The following is a 26,967-nucleotide window of genomic DNA, read 5'->3' on the forward strand; positions in this document are numbered from 1 at the left end:
TTTTCATTCCCTAAACTCCACTCCCGTATGTGCATTTCACATTCTCAAACACTGTGACAAGAAGATAAAGCACTTAAAAGTTCTGTTTGTGATGTAATAAAAGGATAGATATGCCCATTTAAGATCAGAGCATTGTCATCAAATGGTGAGTATAGTTTTTGCTTTTGGAATGTTGCTGTGCCGATGACCATTTTGTGTTTGGGAGCCTTTTACTGAGCGAGTTGCTTGTTCTGTAGCCACAAAGGGACATAGGTCTTCTTGTGCCGGTCCCAAGCCCGGATAAATACAGAGGGTTGTGTCATGAAGGGCATCTGACGTAAAAGCTTGGCCAAAACAAACATGCGGATCAAACTTCTAAAGATGGAGGACACTGATTTGCTGCGGCGACCCCTTGAAGGGAAAAGCCGAAAGGAAAAGAAGAAGAAACTAGTATAGTGTACAGTCAATTACCAGCCATGATGTTTGGACTGGAGACAGTGCCACTGAAGAAAAAAAAAAACAGGAAGCAGAGCTGGAGGTAGCAGAGCTGAAGATGTTGAGGTTTTCTTTGGGAGTGACCAGGTTGGATAGGATCAGGAATGAGTACATAAGAGGGACAACTCATATTAGAGGCTTTGGAGAAAAAGTCAGAGAGACCAGACTGAGATGGTTTGGACATGCCCAGAGGAGAGAAAGTGACTATATCGGGAGAAGGATGCTGAGCCTTGAACTGCCAGGCAGGAGACCGAGAGGAAGACCGAAGAGGATGTTTATGGATGTGGTCAAAGAGGACATGAAGGTAGCTAGTGTGAGAGAGGAGGATGTACAAAACCGGGATAGATGGAGGACATTGATTCGCTGTGGCGACCACTAAAGGGAAAAGCCGAAAGGAAAAGAAGAAGAAACTAGTGTAGTGTATAACAAAATTATATTTAACACATGGAAAAACGCAATTAACATTTTTAAATACACTAAGAACGATCAAATATGCCCTTCAAAAACCAAAAAATATATTTTATAAAAACAACAAATACAACTGTATTCCAGCCTACGCTGGAATCGGACCCTGCACTTTTGCACTGTGAGGCGATGTGCGAACCAATTACCGTGCTATCAACTGTGGACTAACTAGCACTCAATGTGTACGGACTGTACGCGTTTTGTGGCAGATTGTTTAAAAAACAACGATTGGCTGAGCAGCTTAAATCTATGTGTCAATTTTGTGATTTCCTATTTTTCCACAAAAGGAAACAAATGAATGACAAAAAATAAAAAACATCGCGTCACATTTACCAACAGCAAAATGGTAGTTGAGCACCATTAAGGGTATATTACTGCAAAGGACCCCCCCTGCCTTGTAATAGTGTATTCGCAAAGTGATAATAATAATAATAATAATAATACATTTCATTTATAAGCGACTTTCAAAACTCTCAAGGACATTTACAGTCACAGGATATTTTTAAACAGTAGTATGCGTTACATCCGGGTTGAGTAAACGCTGACGCATCTGGCTGCCGCTGCTCATATGCAGAAAAATCTATCCCGTGACTGTAAAGTGTCCTTGAGAGTTTTGAAAGGAGCTTATAAATGAAATGTAATATTAAATAATAATATAATAGATGTTTGTGTTCCATCCGTCAAGTTAGCTGTCAACAACACAGACAAAAACAATACAACATTAAAAGTTGCGTGAAGTCAACCGAAATTCCGTGGTGCTTTTATTTTGAAGACATCCAAACCTTATTTAGTATTGACTTCTTGTGGCACCTAAAACCAAAAGATGCAATACAGATCCACAAATGCTATCAAAATATTTTCCGGTCTTCTCTCTCAGGGAACAGGAAGGCAGTCTATTATTTACTCCTGTTGTAAGACAATGATTCGCATTAAGATTGCACTCATGATTCAACTTGAAGCTACTATTAGGGGTTTGTGCTCACCCACAACATAAAGAGAAAACAAACAACAAAATTAACCAAAAACTAACAAAACAAACAACAAAACAAAAACCATTCATACAGATCGAGCCACAAATCCAGCCCTTAAAATACACCTCAAAATGGGTTAAAAACATTTTTCTTTTGGTAATCTGTTAATGTTGATTTTAAGGCGACTGGAGACTGTTCTTCCTTGTTTACTTTTAACCAAAAGGACTTCTTCAGTTTTAGATCTTTAGACAAATAGTTTTTCATTTATTTAGCCAAGAGTAGCTGCAGAATGGCATCCAGTGCACCAGTTGTCAGAAACAAAGAAACCTTTTCGATTAAATGTGAAACATCTCCAACTACCAAGACTCTTAATGCAATTCAACTTTTGTAGATTACCAAAACCTGGATGACGTAGCATCGACACAAATATTTGTTTTTGGTACATTGTATTTCATGGGCATTGTAGCGTTACTTAGTTTCAGTTGCTAAAGAAAAATCTAATTTAAATAAATTACTGGCAGAACAAAAATTAAATCACTTACATACCCTAACCCAAAGGATTCCCCTTGGTGGCATTTATCCCCCCAAAAAAATCCTAAAGTGCCACAGCAAGAGTAATGTAGACATGTTTTCACAGACAGTTTCATCCCTCATGTAATATTATCCAGTAGAAGATAAATGACCTGTGCAAACACTAAGGTGCGGTGTATGACACCACTGGGAACCTTGGTGAATGGCAACACGAGTGACAACTGCCGACCAAGCAAAATAGGCAGCACCGCTGACTTAAATATTCATAAAAAGGTTTTCATTGTCCATTTCCTTTTTTTTTTGTAGCCATTCACGTAAAGAAGGGAAAATGCCTAACTCATTCAAGTACAGCTGACAGTGATTCTGTCAAATAACATCAACCTAAGTACCCGTGATGTACGGGTGACCCCCTGATGATCTTGAGATCACGTGAGATCACGCCACCCCGCTGGCTTTAATATCAAGAATTGAAACCTTGTGACAATTGGGGGCTGCGTTTGAGAGTCTCCCCGCATTCCTAATGACCACCAAAGTACACGCTGCCGATCGGTCTCACAAATCCACATCGTCCGAGTCCGAGTTGCTGGAAGACTGGGATTCTTCTTGGCCTTCGCCCCAGACAAACATATAGTTGTTCTCCAATTCCTGCTGTCGCTTTTGCTCTTTATGAACTTCCTCTGTGCCTCCCGTCTTGTAAAACAAAAAAAAAAAACAACAACAACTCAGTGTTACTGCTTTTATGTGGAATTAATGTCTCAGCCTGAGGGCTAACGTTTTTAGGGTTGAAAAGGTACACAAGCAAATATGCATCCATTCAAGGTCATGTCAGGGGTAAATTCAACACAGTGAAGCCTATAAAATATTTTACCAGCAGGTTTATGAGAAGTTCTCGAAATGATTTTGTGTCTTCCTCGCTCAGCCACTCATCACCTGCCTCGTCTGTATTCTTTCGTGTCAAGATCTTCACCTCAATTTTACCTAGAGAAGAAAACAAGATAGGCGCGGTGGTTGTATCCAATTCAATTCAAGCACTCAAGCACAAAAAGTACCCGGCATGCAAACAAACAGGCCGTGAATAAAACTACAATGAATGATGGATGATTGCCAGGTCACACACATACGGATCAACTTTCATTTCAAGCCAGTGGAGGACGAGAAAGATTCCTGGTTTAAAGCCCAACTAATGCAACGATTGCTCGGTCTGATATCCAATCGCCTATTTCACCAACTATCAACCCACGATATACTTTAAAGGGGGAAAAAAAAGTCAAATGACCGATTCACTTTTATGAAGTAGATTAAAGAATCATAAAAGATTAGAGACAGCTATCAAGGGGAAATGTTTCGGAGTATGTTAACACTCCCCATTCATACCTTCGGCCTTCAGTCCTGCTTTCTCTAGCTGTTCTTTAACCACGTCCTTTATGTGCTGCCATTGGGGATCTCCTTTGCCCAACTCTTGTACTTTGAACTCCCCGTCAGAGCTGCTGCCTGTCCTATACTTAGTTATTTTGATCTTAACATGGTCATCAGCGTCTTGGTCTGGGGTGACGAGACAAAAGAGGGACAAACAACTGGCTGTCAGAGACAAATATCCTCAATTTAAAGGACAACCGACACCATTTTTTTTGGTTTCCTAACTGACATCAGAAAAATGTTTTATAGCATCTAAAGTAGCCAAAACACGCAGGTTGATATTTTTAGTCAAGTGAAAAACATCAATAAAAATGACTTAAAGTGATCAAAAACTACTTCAAAATGGCCAGTTTCAGAAGGTCCCGCCCCCTTGTTCGTGACATCACGCCAATACGTCTTGCCTTGCTCGAGAATCAAAACAATGGCTTCAGGTTCGGAGAAGATGCTTTCTTGTTACTCATCCAGTTATGAATATGATTCAAATAGTTCTGAAGAGGAAAGCATCAATGTTTGCAATCGATGAAAGGAGTCCTCCCATATCCATTCGAGCCGTCAATGACAGCAATGTAGTGTCCCAGAAAATGCAAAAGATGGCGCCCAAGCTCCATTGGAAATGGGCTGATTTGTCTGCAGGGAATTTGTGTCATCTAGTATCAAATAGTAGTCTTGGTGCAACACCATCACGTAATGTATGTGCTTTCCTTCTAATTTTGCCATCAACAGGGATCAACACAAAGTTTTCAAACCAAACAAAGTACCCAAAATGCATTGTGTGTCGCTTTCTCGGTCAGGGGCGTTCCAGACGTGGCGTGACGTCTGGCATCGTCATCAACTCAAAATCAAGACTTCCTGAATACTCAGCGCCAGTCTTAAAACGTAAAATATAACTATATGCGGTGGAATCTGTGTAAAATACGCTCAGTAGAAGTCATTTGAAGTGATTTTTTTAATTATGGACACAACTTGTCCAGAGGCGTCGGTTGTCCTTTAACTCATTCACTGCCATTCCCGAATTTATTCGGGAATTGAAAAGCATGACGTGGAGCGCCATTCCCGAATTTGTTCTGGCCTGTTTCTCGCCTTGGGTTGTGAATCAAGGTCTAGTCAGACCTCTGGCAATATTTTTCCCTCCCACGAGGAGGCAGCATTTGACTTTTGTACAGCTTCCCCCATTTCAAGTTCAGCGAACTCCAGACCCATATAACTTTGGAATTAACTCTAATGTCTCAGGTCTAGACTAAGTCTAAGGTTTCTTACGCTGCATTGAATGTTTATGTAGTCCTAAAAAAATATTCTGTGGGGCCTGCACTTTGAGTGAAAATAATGTCAAAAACCCTGGCACAAAAATGATTGAAGCAAAATCTGTGCCTGGAGTTCTTTCCTACTATAAAAGATTGCTATAAAAATGACTGCAGATTGCAACAATTGTTGCAGCTTCTATTTTTTGGCGGAGGGGTTTCCCATTGCCCGTTTCTCTTGTGGCGCTGTGCTGCTAGCCCGCAGGTCAGTCTTCAGACAGAGGTTTCGGGGAAGGGATTCAATATTGTAAGTTGTCAAAATAGCAACTGCACTATCATGGTGAAAATTGCATTTCTTTACCCAAAAAAGGCACTTTTTAAACACACCCACTAACTAATTTTTGTATCATTAAATTTGGAGCATTTCCCATCTTCAAAATTGGTTAAGATGTCAAAGATCAGCGTGTGTGTGGGTGAGACCCACTTAACACGAGTTTTTTTTGTTGTTGTTCCTGCATCAAATCCATGTGTGTGCCTATTCTGGGATGGAATGTTACAAACACATCTGACGGACACATGGAAGGACAGCGACAAAGATGGAGGACGTGGAAACAAGAGCGACATTGTACACCAGGTCAGATTACCGGGTTGCTTCGTCGCTAAACTGGGGCTTCCCCGGGTGGGGTCGTTGGCTTTTTGAACTCCTGAACTTGGCTGCTGGTGGTGTTGCTCGTCTTTCTCCTCCAAATGATCGAAAAGCTTATCGAGCGTGGTCTCCAGTGCCTGTGTCGCTTGAGTGCGATCAAACTCCCCTTTCAGCCCTTCTGTCTCCAATTCTTGCTGTGCCTACAAAAACGAAGACGTCAAAGTCAGTGGTGTGCTTTAAGAATTTAAGTTAAACTGGAATTACAGTGAGACCTCAACTTACAAACACCTTATCTTACAAACGTCAAATTTATGAAAATTAAACCTTATAATAAGCACTATTTTCATAATACACACCCACCACGGCTGGCGGAGTAATCTTCGGCGGAAGCACACGACCGAACAGCACCAGAGGTTAAGTTACCAACAGTCCTTATGGAAGGTGACTCTCCCTCCATAAGCCATCAACGACCATCAAAAAGGTAAATAAAACTTTATTTTACAGCACAGTTTATTTCTTTAATTACAGTCCTCATGTAATGCGCCTCTCTTTCCAAACAGCAATTCCCTTTGACATTCGACCTCCAACGCCATTCCATCAAGCCATAAATGACCATCACAAATGTAAATAAAGTGACTTTATGATACAATGCAGTGTATTTCTTTCATTACAATACAATAGCACATTTATTATACACAGAATAAGCTATGTTGTGTGTAGTTTTTTAGGCTTATTTAGTTGAAAAGTATATTTTATGGAAACCCGAGAACGGATTATTCCCATTTTAATGGTTTCCTATGGGAATTTGTTTTTTGAGATACATACTTTTCACCTTACACACTCTGTCTGGGAACCAATTAAGTTCGTAAATTGAGGTCTCACTGTACGTGAAAATCCCGTAGTTTCCTGTGAAATTAGGTATTCATTTTCATTTGGATTTTGTTACCTCATTAATGATGTCATCAAACTCTTTTCGCATGGTTTCCTGTATCTCATCGGCCTTATCAGCCGGCACTGAAATGTCTGCCATTTCATCCTTAAACTCCTGCAGCAACCGTTCATCTTCATCCTCCTCCTCCTCCGCTTGCTCCTTTGCTCGGTTTTGCGCTTTCTACACAGAAATAAATGGTGTGCAGAAAAAAGGAGGAATGTACAGATGCGGCAAAGGCAGATGCTGTGCAGTTGTGTACGAAAGCCACCAACCTTTTGGTTACTCTCCTTGAGATGCTGGACAAATTTCATCAGGTCTGAAGGATCAGTGATGATTTGAAAGTTGAAATTTTCTGCTGAAACAGATTCCACAAATATGGAAAAATTGTTATGCTTTGGTAATCAGCACAGCTTCTCCAATGTTTTCAATACAAACATTAAATCAATGGTGGCAATATTGCGCAAGGCAGGGAGATATAAAATGTACCTTCATTCCCATCATCTAGGACTTCATTGTCTGTAATTGAATTCAAGCCATCATCAGCTTCCTGCTAAGAGAACACAGGAATATGGTCAATTTACGCCCTCCAGTGGTAAATCCCGTGACTGTAAAGTGTCCTTGAGTTTTGAAAGGCGCTTAGAAATTACATGCATAATAATAATAATAATAATAATAATAATAATAATAATAATAATAATATTCAACATCATCATCAACATCATCCTTCTTCTTCTTCTTCTTATTATTATTATTCCTGCATTTGTTCGGGTTTTGCTTTTCATGCTTGGGTGCTGATAAAGCGCTGGCCATGGCCTCTGGCAATGTTTTTTCCATGTTAGCGCTTTGTTCCGGCTTCAGACGTTGTTAAAGTTTTTCTTCCCATCATGTAAAATTGTACAAACAAAATGTGTACCTCACTCTCCTCATGAGAGGAGCTTGTTTTGGAACTTGTTGGTTTTGCAATTCCTTCCCAGAACTGAGTATCTTCCGGGTCTTCTGATCCTTCATTGTCAGACGTGTCAGCGATATCTGTTCACGGATAAACACATTTAAAGAGATTTAAGTGAGTGAGTGAGTGAGTGAGTGAGTGAGTGAGTGAGTGAGTGAGTAAATAAATAAATAAATACATAGACAAATAAACAGACAAATAAATACACAAATAAATAAATACATAGACAAATAAACAGACAAATAAATAAACAGACAAATAAATACACAAATAAATACATAGACAAATAAATAAATACATAGACAAATAAATAAATACATAGACAAATAAACAGACAAATAAATACATAAATAAACAGACAAATAAATACACAAATACACACACAAATAAATACACACACAAATAAAAATAAATACATAGACAAATAAACAGACAAATAAATAAAGAGACAAATAAATAAACAGACAAATAAATACATAAACAAATACACAAATAAATACATAGACAAATAAATAAATACATAGACAAATAAATAAATACATAGACAAATAAACAGACAAATAAATACATAAATAAACAGACAAATAAATACACAAATAAATAAATACACATATACACACACAAATAAATACACACACAAATAAAAATAAATACACAAATAAATAAATACATGAATGAATACAAAGATAAACAACTAAAAAAATAAATAAACAAATAAATAAATAAGCAAGCAAGCAACGATCATGCGAAAGGTCATTTGCTCAAGGATAGATTGAGACCTTTTTGGTCTGACTGGTGCTGGCCATCGCTGGGATCTGGTGATGTTTCTTCCACAGTTCCTTCCACTGGCACCTTGGCCTCCTCGTTACCAGCCAACATCTCATCAAGACTCTTCAGCTCCTCTGAGATTTGTTCCACTTTACGCTTTGTGTCCGCTAGAGGTAAGTAACATGGTTTGGGGAAAGAGTAGCACAAAACATGGCCTCTTGAAAAAAAAAATCATTCCATAGAACATCCCACACAGATATGTACAAATAAAACAATCGGACAATCGGACTGGCAACTCACACATTTGGGCCTTGACATAGTCCATATACTGTTGTGCGCTGAGTGCTGGCTGGCATACGATCCCCTGGGGCTTGGCGGTGGACGGAGGTCGCAGTAAAGGATGCTGGCAGGTGCGACTCGTATGAATGGTCAGCACATAGCGGCATGACTGCGGCTCATCCACTCGCGCGATGTAATCACCCGAACCGTCTTCGCATACAAACTGAGGATGGGAGAAATCAAGAGGAGGTAAGTGAAAAAAAAAAACCTCACAAAAGCACAAGGAGAACACGCAAAGGCCATGTTACACTACATTAAACACTAAAAGTTCAAATCCGGGAACTTTCAGCTTTATGACAGAGCGCCATTCTCAAATGTGTTTTGGCTTTGTTTTTTTCTTGCAGAGTGTGTCGATAAAGTGCTGGTCAGACCTCTGGCAATATTTTTCGCTCCCTTGAGTAGGCAGCATTTGCCTTTTATACAGTCGTCCCTATTTGCAGCTCAGATAACTCCAGACCCATATAACTTAGGAATTAACTTCTTTTTCCCTGATGATTCACCGAATTTGTTCGGGTTTAGTTTTTTTCTTGCTGGGGGGGTGCAGATAAAGCGCTGGTCAGACCTCTGGTAATTATTTTCCCTCCAACGAGTGGGCAGCATTTGCCTTTTGTCCATTTTAGCGCTTTGTTACAGCTTTAGCTGTTGTTAAAGTGCTGTATAAATCATTATGTATGTATTTTATTTTGTACAGACGGTCCCATTTCAAGCTCAGATAACTCCAGACCCATATAACTTAGGAATTAACTCTTTTTTTCTGGTGAAAGAAGAGAGGCTATGGTTTCTTACATAGCATTGAATGTTTATGTAGTCCTGAAACTCAATATTCTGTGAGTGCTGTAATTCGAGTAAAAATGACAAAAACCTTGGCACTGGAGTGGACACATTTTTGCACATTGTCTGGCAGTAAATGAGTTAAAATGAAATTGAGTCAATAAGAAAAAAAACTTACAAAACAATAATAAAATATGGCATGTTAACTTTTGTTTAAAAAAAAAAAAAACATACCGGTGTCTGAGTTTGGAGTACAAAAATAAAGAAGTCTCACCCGGACTTCAGCCTCCCTGGGATTGCCATTGATGTCACACTTGGAGCCGTTTACATAAGTCTGACTGTGGAAACGTTTCAGTTTGTGCTGCTTGGAGGCCTGTAATCACAATATATTCCAAACACATGTTTTTACAACTAAAAATGCTGTGGATTTTTCATCAGTCAGGAAGTCACATTTACAGATGAATATTACCTTTGCCGTTTCATTGTTCCAATCAAATTCAGACTCATAGTAGCCCAGGAAGAGAATGTCCCCTTTAATTTCTGAATCTGAAACGTAATAAACATTTCAGGAACAAGCCCTGAGAAAACAATACAATGCGTGAAGCTTTCTCTTACCTTCGAGGTGGTACTGTTTGATATGCTGACCATGGCAGAACTCATATGTCCACCAATCTTTTGTCTGAGGGGAAAAATAAAAAAAGTAAATATTTCATAAATGAGAAAGAAATCGACGAACAAAATGATACATTTACTGTTGCATTTAATTTGGGCCTGCCTCGATGTTTTGATGTGTTTTTAGCGCCCCCAAGTGTCTGTGTGTAAGTAAACGGCCATTATTTTGAAGTCCACATTACAGCAAGGGTGCGAAAAGATTGAAGGGTGTAGACACAGTTTGAGTCAGAGTAAACCGTTTAGAAATGAAGTGTTTTAGAACACTAAAAGAAATTTGGGGAAGTGATTATAAGCGTTGCGACCCAAGTGAACATTTGTCATCTGCAGGGTCTGCAACTTGTTTATTTGTGGGAAACCGGACGGACATGAAGGTGTTAAGAGTAACTATGGTTCAAAGTTAATCGAAACGAAAAACGAAACGAAAGTTAATCAAATGTCTGACCGATGGGCCGGACTGGGTCAGTGGTATGCAAATATTGGGGACGTTTTTTGTTCTTGTATTTTGCATATGTAAATAAAGAAAGTTTCATGGGGAACTCGGAGTGTGATTTGTAGCGCAACTGCCATTAGCGGCTCTGAGAAATTGTGCTTCCTTTGACAATCTTCTCGAAGTCAACTTCTTTGTTTAAACTTGGTGGGGTAAAAACTCTGATAACCTAACAGCTATTTTATCATTATTTAGTTAAAATAGGAATTAATTATATATCAATAAGTGTCAAACTATAAGACATTGTATTTCATTGCTGCAATGAGCAGTAATAAATTGAAAGTGAACGAAACAAAATCGTTGATTGAAGAAGCTATGATAGCGATCATTAGTATTTTTTTTTTTATGATTACATGATAGCACATAGTCCAAAGGAACCGAAATAGACCACCGCTCTAGTTTTTTTGACATCCACATAACTAGAGATGAAGACCTGCAAGATAATGACTTGTTGTAAAATAGCTGCAAAATATGTAAGTTGTAAAAACATAATTCCAAACAGAAAAACGCAATCAGACATTTTACTTGCGAGTGAGCAGTAGTGCAACATGGTAGATGATAGGATGAAAGAGTTAATATAAAGTATGAAAACTGAATGCATGATAGTTTATTTTGGACATTTTCTATTGTCCAAGGTTCACTTTTGAGATTTGCTATAATAATGACCTTTAGCAATTCCTTTTCTCAAATGGTGGCACATGGGCCAAGCAAGTGTCCATTTCACAATGACTCATAATAGTAGTTATTCAACCACCAATCACAAATAATTAAAATGGTGCCTCCCAACTGCTCATTAGCCTACAAATATCAAGAAGTAGTCTGCCACGACAACAAAAAAGCCGCAGATACAAACAATAGTTTTGTTAACACTTCAGGCTTGGTGGACGTCCACGCCCCAACGAGTGACATTTATAGTCGTAACATATGGCCAAGAAAAGTACTTTAATGTTGGAGTTGAACTCCTGTAGTCTTTCAAATCACACATCTATCAGCACTTTAAGATATATTTCTGAGCATTATATGATAATGTGCACTAACCAACACGAGACAAGGAGGCTCTCGCATGGGGCTGAGGAGATCAGAGACGTCCGGCCCGGTGTACCCTTGTGAGTCTGGATCTGACACAGGGTCCTGGTGAAAGCGGACCGCCTGTGCTGGAAGTCGACACTCATACAGTTGTTTGTATTTGCTGGACACCATCATGACCTCCTCTGTGATTGTCTAAGGGGAAGAAGTGACACAACTTTAAATTGCTCCGTGTGGCATTTGGTTTAAAGGTTAATTTGGTTGTTGGTTGGAAGTTCTGTCGTGACAGCTGTCAAATTGCGTCTGTGTTTTGAAGCAGATTATCTAAAAACAGGTACTGACAAAACACAACAATACAAGCACGACAAATGAAATAAACATAATTATTTGATTGTTAATGTTCTGTTTCCTACAGGCCAGTTCAGCTAAAACACAATTGTTATCGAAACCTCGCTTTAGCTAACTATTAGCTTTGTGTAAATCGCCTCACTTACCTGTCCCATTATGACAGGATCGGGAAGAATCTGAATCTCATATTTCATCTCATTCAGTTCTTCTAAATTTAGGAAAGCCGAGACATAAATTGGCCACAGTAATAAGAAAACGTTTAGCCTATTTTGCCACCGTACTGGGTGAGCAGCCATGATTAACACGCAGCCCCACCCACTTCTTCCTTTTCCTCCTCTTCTTCTCCCTCGATTTGCTGTTCTTCTTCTACGACTCAGTGCCTGATTGGTTCACTTAGAGATTTAATAGGCTTTCGGTAAACCCCTCGCAGTTGAAGTCAGAGGATAGCCATCTTGCGTTGCCTCAGTGGCAACTGATAATTTCAATTTCTTTCTCAATAAAAACAGGGTTCTTGATGAGTGTTTGATATCCAGATATTTTGAGATGACAGCCTCTCAAAAGACTAATTCCACTGCTTGCATGGATCGTTCCGAGTATACCATCGTGATTTACATAGATTGTTTTTACATTTCGCAGCACTTTTCCCTCCTCGAATGGTCTTTGCTTCAATTTCATAGTTCATGATTACAACGAATCCTAATGTGGTATAATTAATTAGAACAAAGTGTATCTAATGTTACGCCTTTTAGAAAGACAGCGTAACCTCGGCGGGAGGTGGGCAATGCAAATTACTGGCAGTGGATTGATCAGAAAGGAGGGTGGTCTTGTGTGATTGGCTGACTTGTATGTCAGCCAACAAAATGGTTGTTTTTCATTGTACACGTTTTGTGGTAGATTTGTGTCAATGGCAACAAATACATGTAACATGAATGCTGTTAGGTGTTTGTGCTTATATTAAAAGCACTTCAATGTGGTGTTTTTTCCTTCAAAATAACGTCTTTTAAACAAGACGCATTCCTTTAAAAATCACATACCAGAATTTGGTTAATTCAACGCTCATGGCAACAATAATAAGCTGCATTGGACTCATTCTTTCGGAAGAAAGTTACGCATACATTCTTTCTGACAGTTTTCTGAAGGGAAATGCTTGGTTTGCGCGCTTTTGGAGATGCGCCATCCACAATTTGAGTGCACGCACCGCTCCTCGGCGTCCGCCTCTTACGACAGGAGCGCTGAGGAGGAGGAGAAGGGAGGAGGATCTCCATTAAGAGGAGCAACCTCCTTGCAGACAGCCTACAGGGCAATCGACTGCGATGGACCTTTGAATTGAGGTGAGCCTTTTTTATACATACGCGTAATTTGTAATTCTTTATCTTGGCCGCATGTTTTTGAATCGTGTGTGTGTGTGCTATTAAAGAAAGGTGACTGCGGTTTCTTTAGCCCCTGCTGCCGTGTTGTCCATGACAGTAAGTAGGCCTGCTGCGGTCGTCCTTAATGTTGATCACGGCGCGTGAAATGAAACCTACCAGATTTATCTTCTAGAACGTAGCGGTGTACATCTCCAAGCAAATATATTGTGTCCTTATATGGACAGCATGTCCACTGTCTTTTTTCCCCTCCACGTTTGCCTGTTTAATCCAAATGGCCACCGTTCTTCACGCTGTCATTGTTATGATTTGCTATTGTTTAGCGACTCTATTAGCCTCATATAACATGATCATGTGCACATTAGAGCAGCCTATTTTTATGATTAACGTGCATACATTTATGACAAGGGAAATGTGAGGTACACCTGCAGTCCAATGTAGATAATCATGTTTTGGGTTTTTGAAGACACGAAATGTTATTCTCACACTGGACAGCTTCAGAAAATCGGCCTGCATCTACATGGCTGATCAACCTTATGTCCCATGATCAATCCTGAAAACTGCCAATTTGTTCAAATGGATGGTCTTGCCCATAACCATGAGATGATATGACCACAAGTTGAATATTGGTTAGATTTTTGTCGATTTTGTAGCGCCATGCAGTTTGATCTTTTAATGTGATGCAGAAGCTTTTATCAGTGCAAGAAGAGTGCATTCTTAAGACCTCCAATTATGCTTTTCTCCAGAAGTGGAAGAGGCTGGCTCCACATTTTCTTGGTGATTCAGATTTCGACAGAGAAAGCTCTTTTTCTAACCGACTAGATGGATTGTCAATATGCACGCTTGCAAGCAGAATGAAGATGTTGTCACAAAGGGTAGTTCACTTTTAAGCCATTATGATGAGGCAGCTGTCATATTGGTCACTGAGGTTATAATTTACTACAATGGTTGCATTGTGGAGCGTGTAGCACAGCTATTTCTGATAGCGGAAATACGTTCTGGGGGGTTTCACTGCTGGAAAATGGGATTAAATGTTTTTCTTGCATGGAAATGATCTGATATGAACCTTCTCGAAAGCAACCCAGTCGTGATTTATGCCTTGGTTACAGGAAGAGTTGTTTGTCGGTTAAATCGATCTGGTGAAAGCCACACACTTACCACTGTTGCACATTGTTTCCGCTTTCTGTTCCAATGTTTCGCTCTGAGCCTTGTAACATTGCACGAGGTTCAGATTTAATCACTTTTGGATTGGTTTATTTCAAATCCATTCATTCATATCCGCCCGTGAAGGCAAAATTAATCCAAACTGTAATTCGCCCAAGTGCTTCTGGATTTAAAGGATGACACATCACCTATATGGAGTTACTCAATTCCTTTTGATTTTATTGCATTGATGAAGCTTTTTTAACTGTGATTATTGGATTGGATTTGCCTTTATTAGTCTTGCAGTGGAGAATTTTACATTTCACAGCTGCAAAGGAATGAAAGAAGTAGAAAAACTAAATACATGAGCTGCTGGAAAGGCAGCCTCTCTCGCAGCGCCATCTTGAAGTCAAAAGAACAAAAAAAAAACGAAATAAATAATATGACAACACAAAGACACAGAGAGTCATTCATCCTTAAGCCCTTTCTGTATCCTCTTTGTTACATGAAGCAGTTCTAGATGAAAGAGGGATGCAGAAAAAAAACAAACTCACCGTGTTTAACATCAATGGGAAGGCATTTATATAAATGAATTCAGGCTGTTTTCAATTATTTGGTCAAATTATTCCATTTGAGTACAGCAGAACAGAAAAATGCTGCTTCACCCTGTTTGCTATGAAACCTGGACTTCACTTTCATCACTTTGCTGCTGTGAAATATAAATTTCTCCACTGCGAGACTAATAAAGGCAAATCCATCCATTCATTTTCCGATCTGCTTTATTCTAATAAGGGGCGCCGGGGGTGGAGGGGACCCTGAGCTGGTTGCCAGCCAATAGTTTTTAAATCCATTCACTGGCAGACGATGCCAGGGTTTTTGTCATTTTCACAGAAATTGCAAGATCCAAAGAAAATTGATTTTTAAGACTACATAAACATTCAATACAGCGTAAGAATCCGTAGACTCTTCTTTCATCGGAAAACAGTTAATTCCTAAGTTATATGGGTGTGGAGTTATCTGAGCTTGAAATGGGGCGACTGTACAAAATACACTACATATTGATTTATATAGCGCTTTAAAAACGGCTAAAGCTGTAACAAATCGCTAATATGGACAAAAAGAAAATGCTTCCCCTTGTGGAAGGGAAAAAACATTGCCAGAGGTCTGACCAGCGCTTTATCACCCCCTCCCCCCCAATAAAAAGCAAAACCCGAACAAATTCGTCAATGGCAGCGAATGAGTTAAGTGTTCAATCAGCCTGCCATGCATGTTTTTTGGAATGCGGGAGGAAACCGGAGTACCCAGAGAAAACCTACCCAGGCCCCAATTCATTTATTTCTTTGTGTATTTATTATTGAATTAGCATTTCTATCAAGTATTCCGCATGGATTCATAGACAGAGATTCAAGATCAAGCGGGAATTGTCCTTCCTTGTGCTCGTCAGGTTTCAGGATGCGCTCCCTGAGGAAAACAGTGGTATTTGGCATCCTGGTGTCAGTGATTCTGGTACTGGCTCTCATCCACACGTGGCCCACTCGGGCCTATACAACTATTGAGGTCTGGCAGCAACCAGGCCGACTGGTCGAGAGGCATCTAGAGGACCGTCTCCCGGAACCTCATCCCGAGTTGAGTGCCATTCCGTTTCGTGTGCGTGATAGTGTGGCAGGGTAAGTGGAAATGGAGATGTTTTGAGTTTTTTTCTTCATCCTAGTTAGTTAGCTCATCTCGTCAATCTGTCTGTGTTGACTTTGGCAGATTGTTAGGACGCAACGGTTGCGTATGTGAGAGCGAAGGAGTGACGCTCCCATTCTTCCAAATCTTATCGTCACGGGTGTCCGCTCACCAACTGCATACGGCCTTCCAGGCCGACGAGCTGGAGGATGTCAAGAAAAGACGGAATAAGGAGTTCAAAAGCCTCCAGAAAAGGTTAGAGCAGGGGTGTCAAAGTCATTTTTTTGCCGCGGGCCACATTGCAGTTATGGTTTCCTCTCGAGGGCCGTTATGAATTTGGGGAACCCATTAGAATGTTTAAATCCCTTCAAATATTACATATAGAGCACACAGCAAATTAATGAATAACTCATTTTCAAATCTGAAGTCAAGAATAATGACTTTTATTGTGGTTGACATCCAAAAATATGAAAATTTGGCTCAGATTTTAGCAATCATCATGGAATTTAACAAGTTTGATTTGCTTTCGCGGGTCGAAAAAAATGATGTGGCGGGTCGGATTTGGCCCGCGGGCCTTGACTTTGACACCTGTGGGTTAGAGGAAATAAAATGGAATCCGATCGGGTCAAATTGGGTTTTGAAAAGACAAAAAAAAAACGGATTTATTTAAAAAAATGTCACAATTTATTGCGAAAAAAATACAAAAAATTCAGTACATTATGTCCACAACTATAGCTATTTTCCAGTAATGTTATCATTTCTACTTGATGACTGATGTAGCAGCAACTTATGTTCCTAATGTTAAGCAGATTCTTTACTTCCAGACAGTGTAGGTGTTCAAATACCTGACATGTTTCGGCGACTACTTCCACCTTCGTCTTTAAGAATCTGCTTAACATTAGATATCAAGTAGACAGGATGAACTTAGTACAACGAACTTATGTTCCCCTTGTCGCATTCCTTTCCTTTATCATTAATGACAACAAAAAGACAAGGCTGTCATCGTTGACCCCAAAAAAATGTTCGCTTTATTTTCTTGAACAAAAACCAAGGCTCATCAAAAACGTGCTTAGCGTAGAGAGTAAAAGTAAAAAAAGTGAGAATGAGCATAACTTCGACACAGGCCTTTTATACTAACACGAAACGTATGTTAAAATGCTCTTAACACGTTCTGATCGCGTTCATAACAAGATCTCAGGCGATCTGTCAGTCTGATCAGGTGAATTGAAACGATCCGATCAGGTGAATTCAGATGATTTGATCAGGTGAATTCAGACGATCTGATTATTCAGACGTGGTCAGAAAAGTTGTTGCTCCATGCTTTACTGTCTTGCGCATGCTGCTTACGTCAAGATGTCATGTCAGGATGACTAATGGAGCCCAGATACCTCAATATCGCAAATACATTTACCTTAAAGGACAACCGACGCCTCGGGACAAGTTGTGTCCATGATTTGTAAAATGGCTTCAAATGACTTCTACTGGGCGTATTTAATAAGATTCCACCGCATATAGCTATATTTTACGTTTTAAGACTCGCGCTGAATATTTAGGAAGTCTTGTTTTTGAGTTGGTGACGATGCCTGACGATACGTCACGTATGGAATGCCCCTGACAGAGAAAGCGACACACAATGCATTTTGGTTGGTCTGAAAACTTCGTGTTGATCCGTGTTGATGGCGAAATCTGAAGTACTACTATTTGATACTAGTTGACACAAATTCCCAGCAGACAAAATAGCCCATTTCCAACAGAGCTTGGGCGCCATCTTGTGCATTTTCTGGGCGCTACATTGGAGTCCAGACGCCTCAAAATGAGACGGATGGACTTCTTTAATTGATTGCAAACATTTATACTTTCCTTTTCAGAACTATTTGAATCATATTCATAACGGGATGAGTAACAAGAAAGCATATTCTCCGAATCTGAAGCCGATGTTTTGATTCTCGAGCAAGGCAAGACGTCCTGGCGTGAGGTCACAAACAAGGGGGCGGCACCTTCTGAAACTCGCCATTTCCGGGGTCATTTTGAAGTAGTTTTGGGACACTTTAACTCATTTTTATTGGTGTTTTGTATTTGACTAAAAATATCAACCTGCGCATTTTGGGTATTTTAGATGCTATAAAACGTTTTTCTGATGTCAGGTAGGAAACAAAATATGGTGTCAGTTGTCCTTTAAGTCAAACAGCAATAAAATGAAACTTATTGCACATTTTTTAAATATAATTATACAACTGTGAACAATAACAAAAATCTTTAATTTAACTGAAATTTCCTTCTGGCTCTAATAATAATAATAATAATAATAATAATAATAATAATAATAAAAATACATTTCATTCATAAGCGCCTTTCAAAACTCTCAAGGTCACTTTACAGTCACATGATAAGTTTTTCTGTGGGTGAGCAGCGGCAGCCACACGTGCCAGCATTAACTCAACCAGGAAGTCTAACAACTCATTTCACAAAAATGTTGAGCTGCCCCCCCCCAAAAAAGCGGACATGTTCCATCACAAATCCAAATCATTACAGTTGTATATATATTGTGTGTCGGCGATGTCCCACAGGTTACAGACATCTGCAGATACGCTCATTATCGCAGAGGCAAACAATCCGTTACAGTATCCAACGCAGGGCGTGGAAGTTCGACCTCTAAAAACAATCATCATCCCAGGTAGGGATCAGCACAAATCCAATGTGTTGACTGTGACCATAAAATCATCTCTTTGTTCAACTATGATTTCAGGATTGGCTTTACAGGACCTTCCCAAAGATTATTACTCGGTGAGTATTAACCTTTTTTTAAATAAAACATTGACAAATCTGAATGGGTGACATTTTGTCATGATTGCGTTTGCTGCAGATAAATCTCACTGCCACGTTGGGAACGCTCAATGTTGCCGCAGAAGTGAACGAGGTTCAAATTCAAGGTGATGGCGAGATGCACATGACACTGTCAAGCAGACTTCTCACCAAACTCAACCGGCAGCTGCAGTTTGTCACGTATACCAACACGCTATTCCATCCCAACACGGCGGACACAGGTGAGGCTTTGGCTAGCAGTGAACTTTGGCGTTCATTGTCATGAACGTATTCACTGCCAGACGATGTGCAAAAATGTCTCCACTCCAGTGCCAGGGTTTTTGTCATTTTTACTCAAATTGCAGGACCCACAGAATATGGAGTTTTAGGACTACATAAACATTCAATGCAGTGTAAGAAACATTAGACTCTTGTTTCATGAGAAAATAAAGTTAATTTCTAAGTAATGTGGGTCTGGAGTTATCTGAACTTGAAATGGGGGCGGCTGTGCAAAAGGCAATACAACACATGCATATTGATTTATATAGCGCTTTAAAAACAGCTAAAGGTGTAACAAAACGCTAACATGGACAAAAGGCAAATGCTGCCCCCTTGTGGAATAGAAAAAACATTGCCAGAGGGCTAACCAGCGCTCTACCCTCCCCCCCAAGAAAAACAAAACCCGAACAAATTCGTGAATGGCAGCGAATGAGTTAAGTGTTCAATCAGCCTGCCGGGCATGTTTTTGGAATGCGGGAGGAAACCGGAGTTTCCAGAGAAAACCTATCCAGGCCCCAATTCATATACAGTAAAGTCTCGTTATATCGATATCGGATATATCGATAGTCCCGGTTATATCGATACTATTTCTATGCACGCACGGAGAAAATTACATGCAAACAGGGTCGGATATATCGATAGTCCCGGTTATATCGATATTTTTTCGGACTCCCTTGAATATCGATATAACGAGACTTTACTGTATTTCCTTGTGTATTTATTATTAAATTACTGAAGCTGTAACAAAGCGCTAACATGGAAAAAAACGACATGTTGGCCCCTTGCGGAAGGGAAAAAACATTGCCAGAGGTCTGGCCAGTGCTTTATGGCAGTGAATGAGTTAAATGTCAATGTGATATTTGTTCAGGGGACATAATTTTCAATTCAAATTCACTTTGTGGTGTTGTGTTTATCAGTACATTTTGAGACAGAAAACCATCAAGCTAACTTCATCATCAAGATCCGTCACGGTGTCACGCCGAAACTATACAACACAGGGAATGAAGGAGGTATGCTATTCTTTTCTTTGTAAAGTTATCATGAATGTTCTGAAATACACCTCTAAATTACAAAAATTATTATTATTATTATTGCTGTTATATTTATGGCACAGAATAATCTTTTTCCCCCCATTAAGTAAACATATTTCACTTTCCGGCATTCTCCCCTGTCACCAGAGTACAACATCAGCGCTCTGGTTACCATAGCAACCAAGACTTTCCTGCGCTACGATAAGCTTCAGAATCTCATCGACAGCGTGAGGAAATTCTACCCGACGGTCACCATTGTCATTGCCGATGACAGTCAAAACCCCCAAAGCATCTCGGGGCCATACATCGAACATTACATCATGCCATTTGGAAAGGTGATCACACAACACAAACAGTGATGCAGTGGGAAATGAGTTAATTCAAATATATTATTATGATTATTAAATATACGTACAGTGATACCTCGGTTTACGAAACCCCTTGGCTTACAAACTTTTCGGTTTACGAACGTTAAATTTATGAAAATTTTACCTTGGCATACGAACTATTTTCGGAACACACAGAGCTGCCACAATGAGTGATGTGTCATTAGCGAACGAGCCCATTCTCCTAACAAGAAAATGGCACCCGGCTTGTTTTGGTCCTCTATTCCCCGCCCCCAGTTGTTTGTTAAAGCCACATGATTGGTCAAGAACACAGCAGTGAGGGGGGGGGGGTTACAGACAGAGAGAGTGTGAAGCCATTTTCCAAAAAAGAAAATGGCAGCAGACATTTTTTGTCCTCTATTCCCCGCCCCCAGTCTTCGGTTAAAGCCACGTGATTGGTCAAGAACGCAGCAGTGAGGGGAGGTGGTTTAAACATTAAAGTGACATGCAGACGACAGAGAGTGACAAAATGGATAGAAAACAGTGACATTTGGTCTCGTTTCAACTTTGATAGTTCAAAGGCAGAGTGTAGACTGCAAGGTTAAAATTCCCATCAATCAGGCTCTACAAATAGCCCGCACAAGCCATCTTTCCACTTGATGCAAAAAGCTATCAACCCAGCTAAACAGACCACAATTGATGAGGAACAAGGTAAAATTAGAAAGAAAGAAGAAGGCTGCGTTCCTCATCAAGTGTTTAATGCTGATGAAACCGGTAAATAAAACAACTTTATTGGACAGTACAGTTTATTTCTTTAATTATAATACCATAGCACATTTCTTATACATAAAATAAGGTATATTTTGTGTAGTTTTAAGGCTTAGAAAATTAGGAAATTATGTTTTTATGGGGACCTCGGAACGGATTATTGTCATTTTAATGGTTTCCTATGGGAAATTAATTTTGGGGATACACACTTTTCGCCTTATACACTCTGTGAACCAATTAAGTTCGTAAGCCAAGGTATCACTGTATATTTTTAAAATTCCTTAAGTTGGATCACACGTTTCTAAAGACACAACTTTGCCTCATGTTTGATTTCTGGGTGTCAGACTCAGTGTGGTGTGTTCTCTAGGGCTGGTTTGCCGGTCGGAACCTGGCCATTTCCCAAGTGACTACCAAGTATGTCCTGTGGGTGGATGATGACTTCATCTTCACCAGCAAGACCAAAGTGGAGACATTTGTGGATGTTTTAGAGAGGACCACTTTGGACTTGGTGAGGCATTACAAATCATTGCAAACCATTAACTCATTCACTGCCAGACGATGTGGAAAAATGTGTCCACTCCAGTTCCCGGGTTTCTGTCATTTTCACTCAAATTGCAGGCCCTATGTAATATTGAGTTTTAGGACTACAGAAACATTTAATCCAGCGTAAGAAACCTTAGACTCTCTTCTTTCATCAGAAAAAAAGAGTTGTGGGTGTGGAGTTATCTGAGCTTGAAATGGGGGCGGCTATCCAAAATACAATAATAATAATACATTTAATTTATAAGCGCCGTTCAATACATATGTATTTGTTTCTATAGCGCTTTAACAACAGCTGAAGCTGTAACAAAGCGCTAACATGGATAAAAGACAAATGCTGCCTCCTCGTGAAAGGGAAAAACATTGCCAGAGGTCTGACCAGCGCTTTTTCAACACCCCCTGTAAGAAAAATCATAACCTGAGCAAATTCGGGAATGGCGCTCCAAGTCATGCTTGATAAATTCAGGAATGGCCGTGAATGAGTTCACTGAACCTCAAGGAACCTCATCTATGTGCTACGTTATCTCATTCTGTACAAACAAGTACTTTACTGACCTTTGGACAGAGATACTAGCGGTTCATCTGATTGTTTGTTCGTGTGTCCAGGTGGGCGGCGCAGTTCGTGAGGCCACCGGGTACACCACCACCTACAGGCAGACCATATCCATCGAGCCCGGAGAGGATGATGGGGACTGCTTGCACTTGAGGAGAGGATTCCATCACGTGATCCAAGGCTTCCCCAACTGCGTGGTGACTGATGGGGTGGTTAACTTCTTCCTGGCTCGGACCGACAAAGTCCAGCAGGTCGGCTTTGACCCGCGCCTCAACAGGGTCGCCCACCTGGGTTAGTACAAAAAAGGCACTTTTTGTTCATGAATTCATTCACAAATGTGTTCACTGCAGTGCCAGGGTCTTTGTCATTGTCACTTGAATTCCAGGACCCACACATATTGAGTTTTAGGACTACATAAGCATTCGTTACGGCGTTAGAAACCTTAGACCAGTGGCGTCAAATCTACGGCGCGCGGGCCGGAACCGGCCCCCAAGGAGGTTTGATCAGGCCCGCAGGATAATTTTAAAATTGGGAAAAAATGCAAAAACGATATGGAATTGATATTTTTAATGATATGCAATTCAACGATTGTCCACTAGAGGGCAGAGTGGTACTGTTTCGATCAATGTAGAAGTCTTTTTTTCCAAACGCGGTTTCAACACCCTCATTAGCCAAAATGTCATTATATAGAGAAAAGTAGATGAGTGTAGAATTTTCAATGCAAGATGAACCATGTCATATTTTTTACAGAGATGCGTGGGAAACATTTGTGCTTGGTGTCTTTTCAACAAGTTTCAGTATTGAGGGAATGCTATTTGGTTATTTATAGCATTTATGGTCTAATTTTAATGGTCCGACCCACTTGACATCTAACGAGGCCATATGTGGCCCGCGATGTGAAATGAGTTTGACACCACTGCCTTAGACTGTCTTCTTTCATCAGAAAAAAAGAGTTAAGTCCTAAATTATATGGGTCTGGAGTTATATGAACTTGAAATGAGGGCGGCTGTCTAAAAATACATTGCAATCCATACATATTGATTTATATAGCGCATTAACAACAGCTGAAGCTGGAAAACAGCGCTAACATGGAAAAAGGGGAAATGCCGCCCCCTTGTGGAAAAGAAGAAACATGGCCAGAGGCCATGGCCAGCGCTTTATCGGCACCCAAGCATGAAAAAACAACACCTGAAAAATTCAGGAATGGCGCTCTATGTTGTATATATGTCAATTCCGGAATAAATTTGGGAATGTTAGTGAATGAGTTAAAAAAAAATCTAATGGCTTCAATCAGGGATTCAAATTTTTGTGTGTGTATGTTTGTTTTGCAGAATTTTTCATCGACGGCCTGGGCTCTCTCCATGTAGGCTCTTGCGACAACGTTATTGTCAATCATGCAAGCAAAATCAAGTTCCCCTGGACCAGCCAATCGGAAAGCGACAAAGCTTACGCCAAGTTTCGTTACCCGCCGGCTTCCTCCAATGCCTCGCAAAGTAAACTTGGCCTCCTGTTCTTCAAGAACAGATTTCAGTGTCTGACTCGCGGTGATTAATTACTTTTTTTTTTTACCCCGCACATCCGATCTTGCCAAAGAGGACACAAGGATGCTTTTGCTGACATTTCATTTATTTATTTTTTTATGTGCCATGGAAAGGATTCAACAAGTATTTATTTCCAGTCTGTATAAACCAAACAGTGTAAACACAAGTCTGTATGTTTACAAATAACAATGTGAGTCTTGGCCATATGAGAATTTCATCTCTAAATCCAGACACTCCACTTTTATTGTTGTGCCTGGTCAAATGGGGACACCACCCATAAAGTGACAATCTTGTAAATACGCAGCGCAGAGGGAGGGTCCCTGTTTCGATGGCCACACAAAGGTCAACTTGCAAATATGTGGTACCTAATATTGTGGCCATTTTAGCTCTTGTTATTCTACTCATAACACTGTATACCCACTCATGAAATGTCTTGAGCACCCTGAGAAGCTGTTGCTCATCATCACTTCTGCCTGAAAGCATGTGGCAACTCATCTGGGAACTGTGTGTGTGTGTGTGTGTGTGTGTGTGTGTGTGTGTGTGTGTGTGTGTGTGTGTGTGTGTGTGTGTGTGTGTGTGTGTGTGTGTGTGTGTGTGTGCGCGCGTATGTGTTTCGAACTCATTTGAATTGGAACGAACTTCACCGAACTGAATCCACATCTACGACTATCCTCTAAAATTGTGACATTAGCATTAGCAAAAGATGCTACATCAACTAGCCATGTCATCGCAATTACAGCCTGCAAAAAATTGTCCTAAAATCCAATTTATTTATTTTTTTTTGGGGGGGGGGGAGTTTATATTTTTTTCATCTTTGAAATTGGGTTCCCACGGGGCATATCTTTCACACCCCTAGTCCCCACCATGTGACAAAAACGTGTAGGTGTGTGTGTGTGTGTTGTAATTACACTGGTCAACAGCAAATTTTAATCAAGGAGCTTTATGTCTCCCAAAACATATTTTTGACTGTAATTTGAAATGTATTTATTTATTTATTCCTGGTGTATTATTTTTTTAGATGTATTTATTGTTGCGATATACAGACTTTACTATTACTTATAATTTACAGCTAATGATGTTTCAGGGGGGGGAAATCCATCTGGTGCTCAACCTTACACTTAATAATATACGGAACAGTAATTTTATATAATTTATGAATTATTTTATTTTTATTATTATATAACATAAGGGCAGATTCAGAATGAATGCAAAAAAAATTACTTTGATCTGTGATTTAAAAAAATGTGTTGCCCAGTGTTATGGGAAGCCATTATGGATATACAAACGGTCACAATGTTCTCATACATAAATTACTTTTTTTTCAACGCAGAAAAATAAACATTTAGTTCTTTTATATTGTAAATCTTTCTCATATACATCACTAAAAAAATTCAGCTGCAATTGTGTTTATTTATTTATTTATCTAATCTAAATTTCAAGTGAAAAAAAATCTGTTTTGTGTATGAGAAAATGTCAACAATGTGTGTTAGAAATAACCCAAAATGGTGTCCGTGATGGTCCCTCATCTTAAATTAAATGCTGCCTCAGACATGTTGGACCAAAGTGCATATTTCAAGACACAGGGAAACTGTTTTAAGGATCATATCATATTTGAAATGCAGCATTTTTTTCTTAATTCAAATGACTTCTACTGTATTTCTAGTGCGTTTCTGATCTTGAAGTTGTCCTTGTGTACTTTTTAGAGACTTTATTTTAGAGAGTTTTCAAGCTCGTGATGAGGTGCCATTGATTTTTTTTATGTCATGTTTTTTTCCGGCTCGAGACACTGACTCACTGGAATTTTGTTTTCATGTGTAAAGAAAATACTTTGTTTTTTTTAATGGCTCATGAAGCAGAACTCAGCTAACCTCAAGCCTATTTATTTAATTATCGAAGTATCAGTTTCATATGAAAAACATTAATTTGAGCAGGTTTGGAACCAACAACAGAGTATTAGAGACACAGTTATATTATTAAGATTTCATTCATAAAGACAAAGAATAAAATTTACATTTCAATTCAGAGATGAACAAAGTCGGAGTGGTTTCAGTAGTCGGTAGTTTGCCAGATCAGAATTATTTGCTATACTGTATTTTCAGTTGTAAGATCTGAATTAACAGTATGTTGCTTATATAACTATACTGCGCTTTATTTTCATAACTTGATGACTTTATTCTTGTCATTTTTTTCCCACTGGATTCATACTCTTTCGTACCATAGAAACTGTGTCATTAACTGTGTGACATGTTACAATGTATCTGTCCATGGGGGGGATATCAATATTAAAACATGAGTGTTGAGGAATATCTAAAGTTTGATTAACTTTTTTTATCAAATATGTTTCCCAGTTATAATGTTAAATTAAAACCCTTTCATATTGATGGTTTGAAAAGTGTCCCATATTTTCAACACTTTTCTAACGTTCTTCCCACTAGAGGGCAATGTATACTTAGAGTGAGAGTGCTAGTATTATGTATATTAAACAATGCATCCAAGGGGAAATGAAATTAATCCCTTGCAGGCGGTTGTCATCTTAAATCTTATGTAACTGTACAGTAAACATTAAGACAATTCATTTTTGTCACGAAGCCTAAATATAATCACAGATATTAGTAGGAAGAAGATCATTATTTTTTAAATGCATGTTGTACATGTTAATGACAGAATATAAATAATTTAACTCAATCAAATTAGTCACCATTAGCTGGACAGACATTTTGTTAGAGGGGCTGCTAAACAGGAATAAATACCGCTTGAGTTCCTTCACATGAAAACTAAATACAGGTGACTGTTGAGGACATTGCGTTCTTTAATTCTTATTAAAGTCAATTTATTGCAGGTAGGACAGACAGAGGTGTCCGTTGTCCACTTTGCAAAGCAGGATCATTAGAAGCAATGTTTTCTTTGGGCTTGA

The 26,967-nt window shown here is 39.4% G+C and overlaps 2 protein-coding genes across 7 annotated transcripts; one reads left to right on the top strand and one right to left on the bottom strand.

Moving 5' to 3' along the window:
- Positions 1–1,670: 1,670 nt before the first annotated feature.
- Positions 1,671–12,358, bottom strand: os9 (OS9 endoplasmic reticulum lectin). 5 transcript variants are annotated; one of them, XM_089009390.1, is made up of 15 exons: positions 12,179–12,358; positions 11,697–11,879; positions 10,115–10,178; positions 9,969–10,045; positions 9,774–9,872; positions 8,690–8,891; positions 8,401–8,556; positions 7,586–7,701; positions 7,159–7,219; positions 6,945–7,024; positions 6,688–6,852; positions 5,740–5,941; positions 3,816–3,983; positions 3,310–3,419; positions 1,671–3,131 (listed from the first exon to the last, which is right to left on the bottom strand). In XM_089009390.1, exons 1-15 carry the CDS (start codon positions 12,326–12,328, stop codon positions 2,994–2,996), a joined length of 1,971 nt encoding a protein of 656 aa, XP_088865516.1. In that variant the 5' UTR covers positions 12,329–12,358; the 3' UTR covers positions 1,671–2,993. The 5 variants fall into 5 exon arrangements, with proteins under 5 accessions (XP_088865516.1, XP_088865515.1, XP_088865514.1 ...); XM_089009389.1 differs by having other exon boundaries at positions 6,945–7,027; XM_089009388.1 differs by having other exon boundaries at positions 7,159–7,222.
- A 692-nt stretch (positions 12,359–13,050) lies between these two features.
- Positions 13,051–26,357, top strand: b4galnt1b (beta-1,4-N-acetyl-galactosaminyltransferase 1b). 2 transcript variants are annotated; one of them, XM_089010828.1, is made up of 11 exons: positions 13,055–13,363; positions 15,987–16,209; positions 16,298–16,468; positions 18,781–18,887; positions 18,960–18,997; positions 19,077–19,257; positions 20,212–20,304; positions 20,473–20,660; positions 21,787–21,927; positions 22,566–22,803; positions 23,844–26,357. In XM_089010828.1, exons 2-11 carry the CDS (start codon positions 15,995–15,997, stop codon positions 24,062–24,064), a joined length of 1,593 nt encoding a protein of 530 aa, XP_088866954.1. In that variant the 5' UTR covers positions 13,055–13,363; positions 15,987–15,994; the 3' UTR covers positions 24,065–26,357. The 2 variants fall into 2 exon arrangements, with proteins under 2 accessions (XP_088866953.1, XP_088866954.1); XM_089010827.1 differs by having other exon boundaries at positions 13,051–13,363; positions 18,781–18,997.
- Positions 26,358–26,967: the final 610 nt, after the last annotated feature.

This window comes from Hippocampus bargibanti, linkage group LG12 (assembly GCF_051943395.1).
Source record: "Hippocampus bargibanti isolate YZ-2025 linkage group LG12, ASM5194339v1, whole genome shotgun sequence".
Classification (NCBI taxonomy): Eukaryota; Metazoa; Chordata; class Actinopteri; order Syngnathiformes; family Syngnathidae; genus Hippocampus; species Hippocampus bargibanti.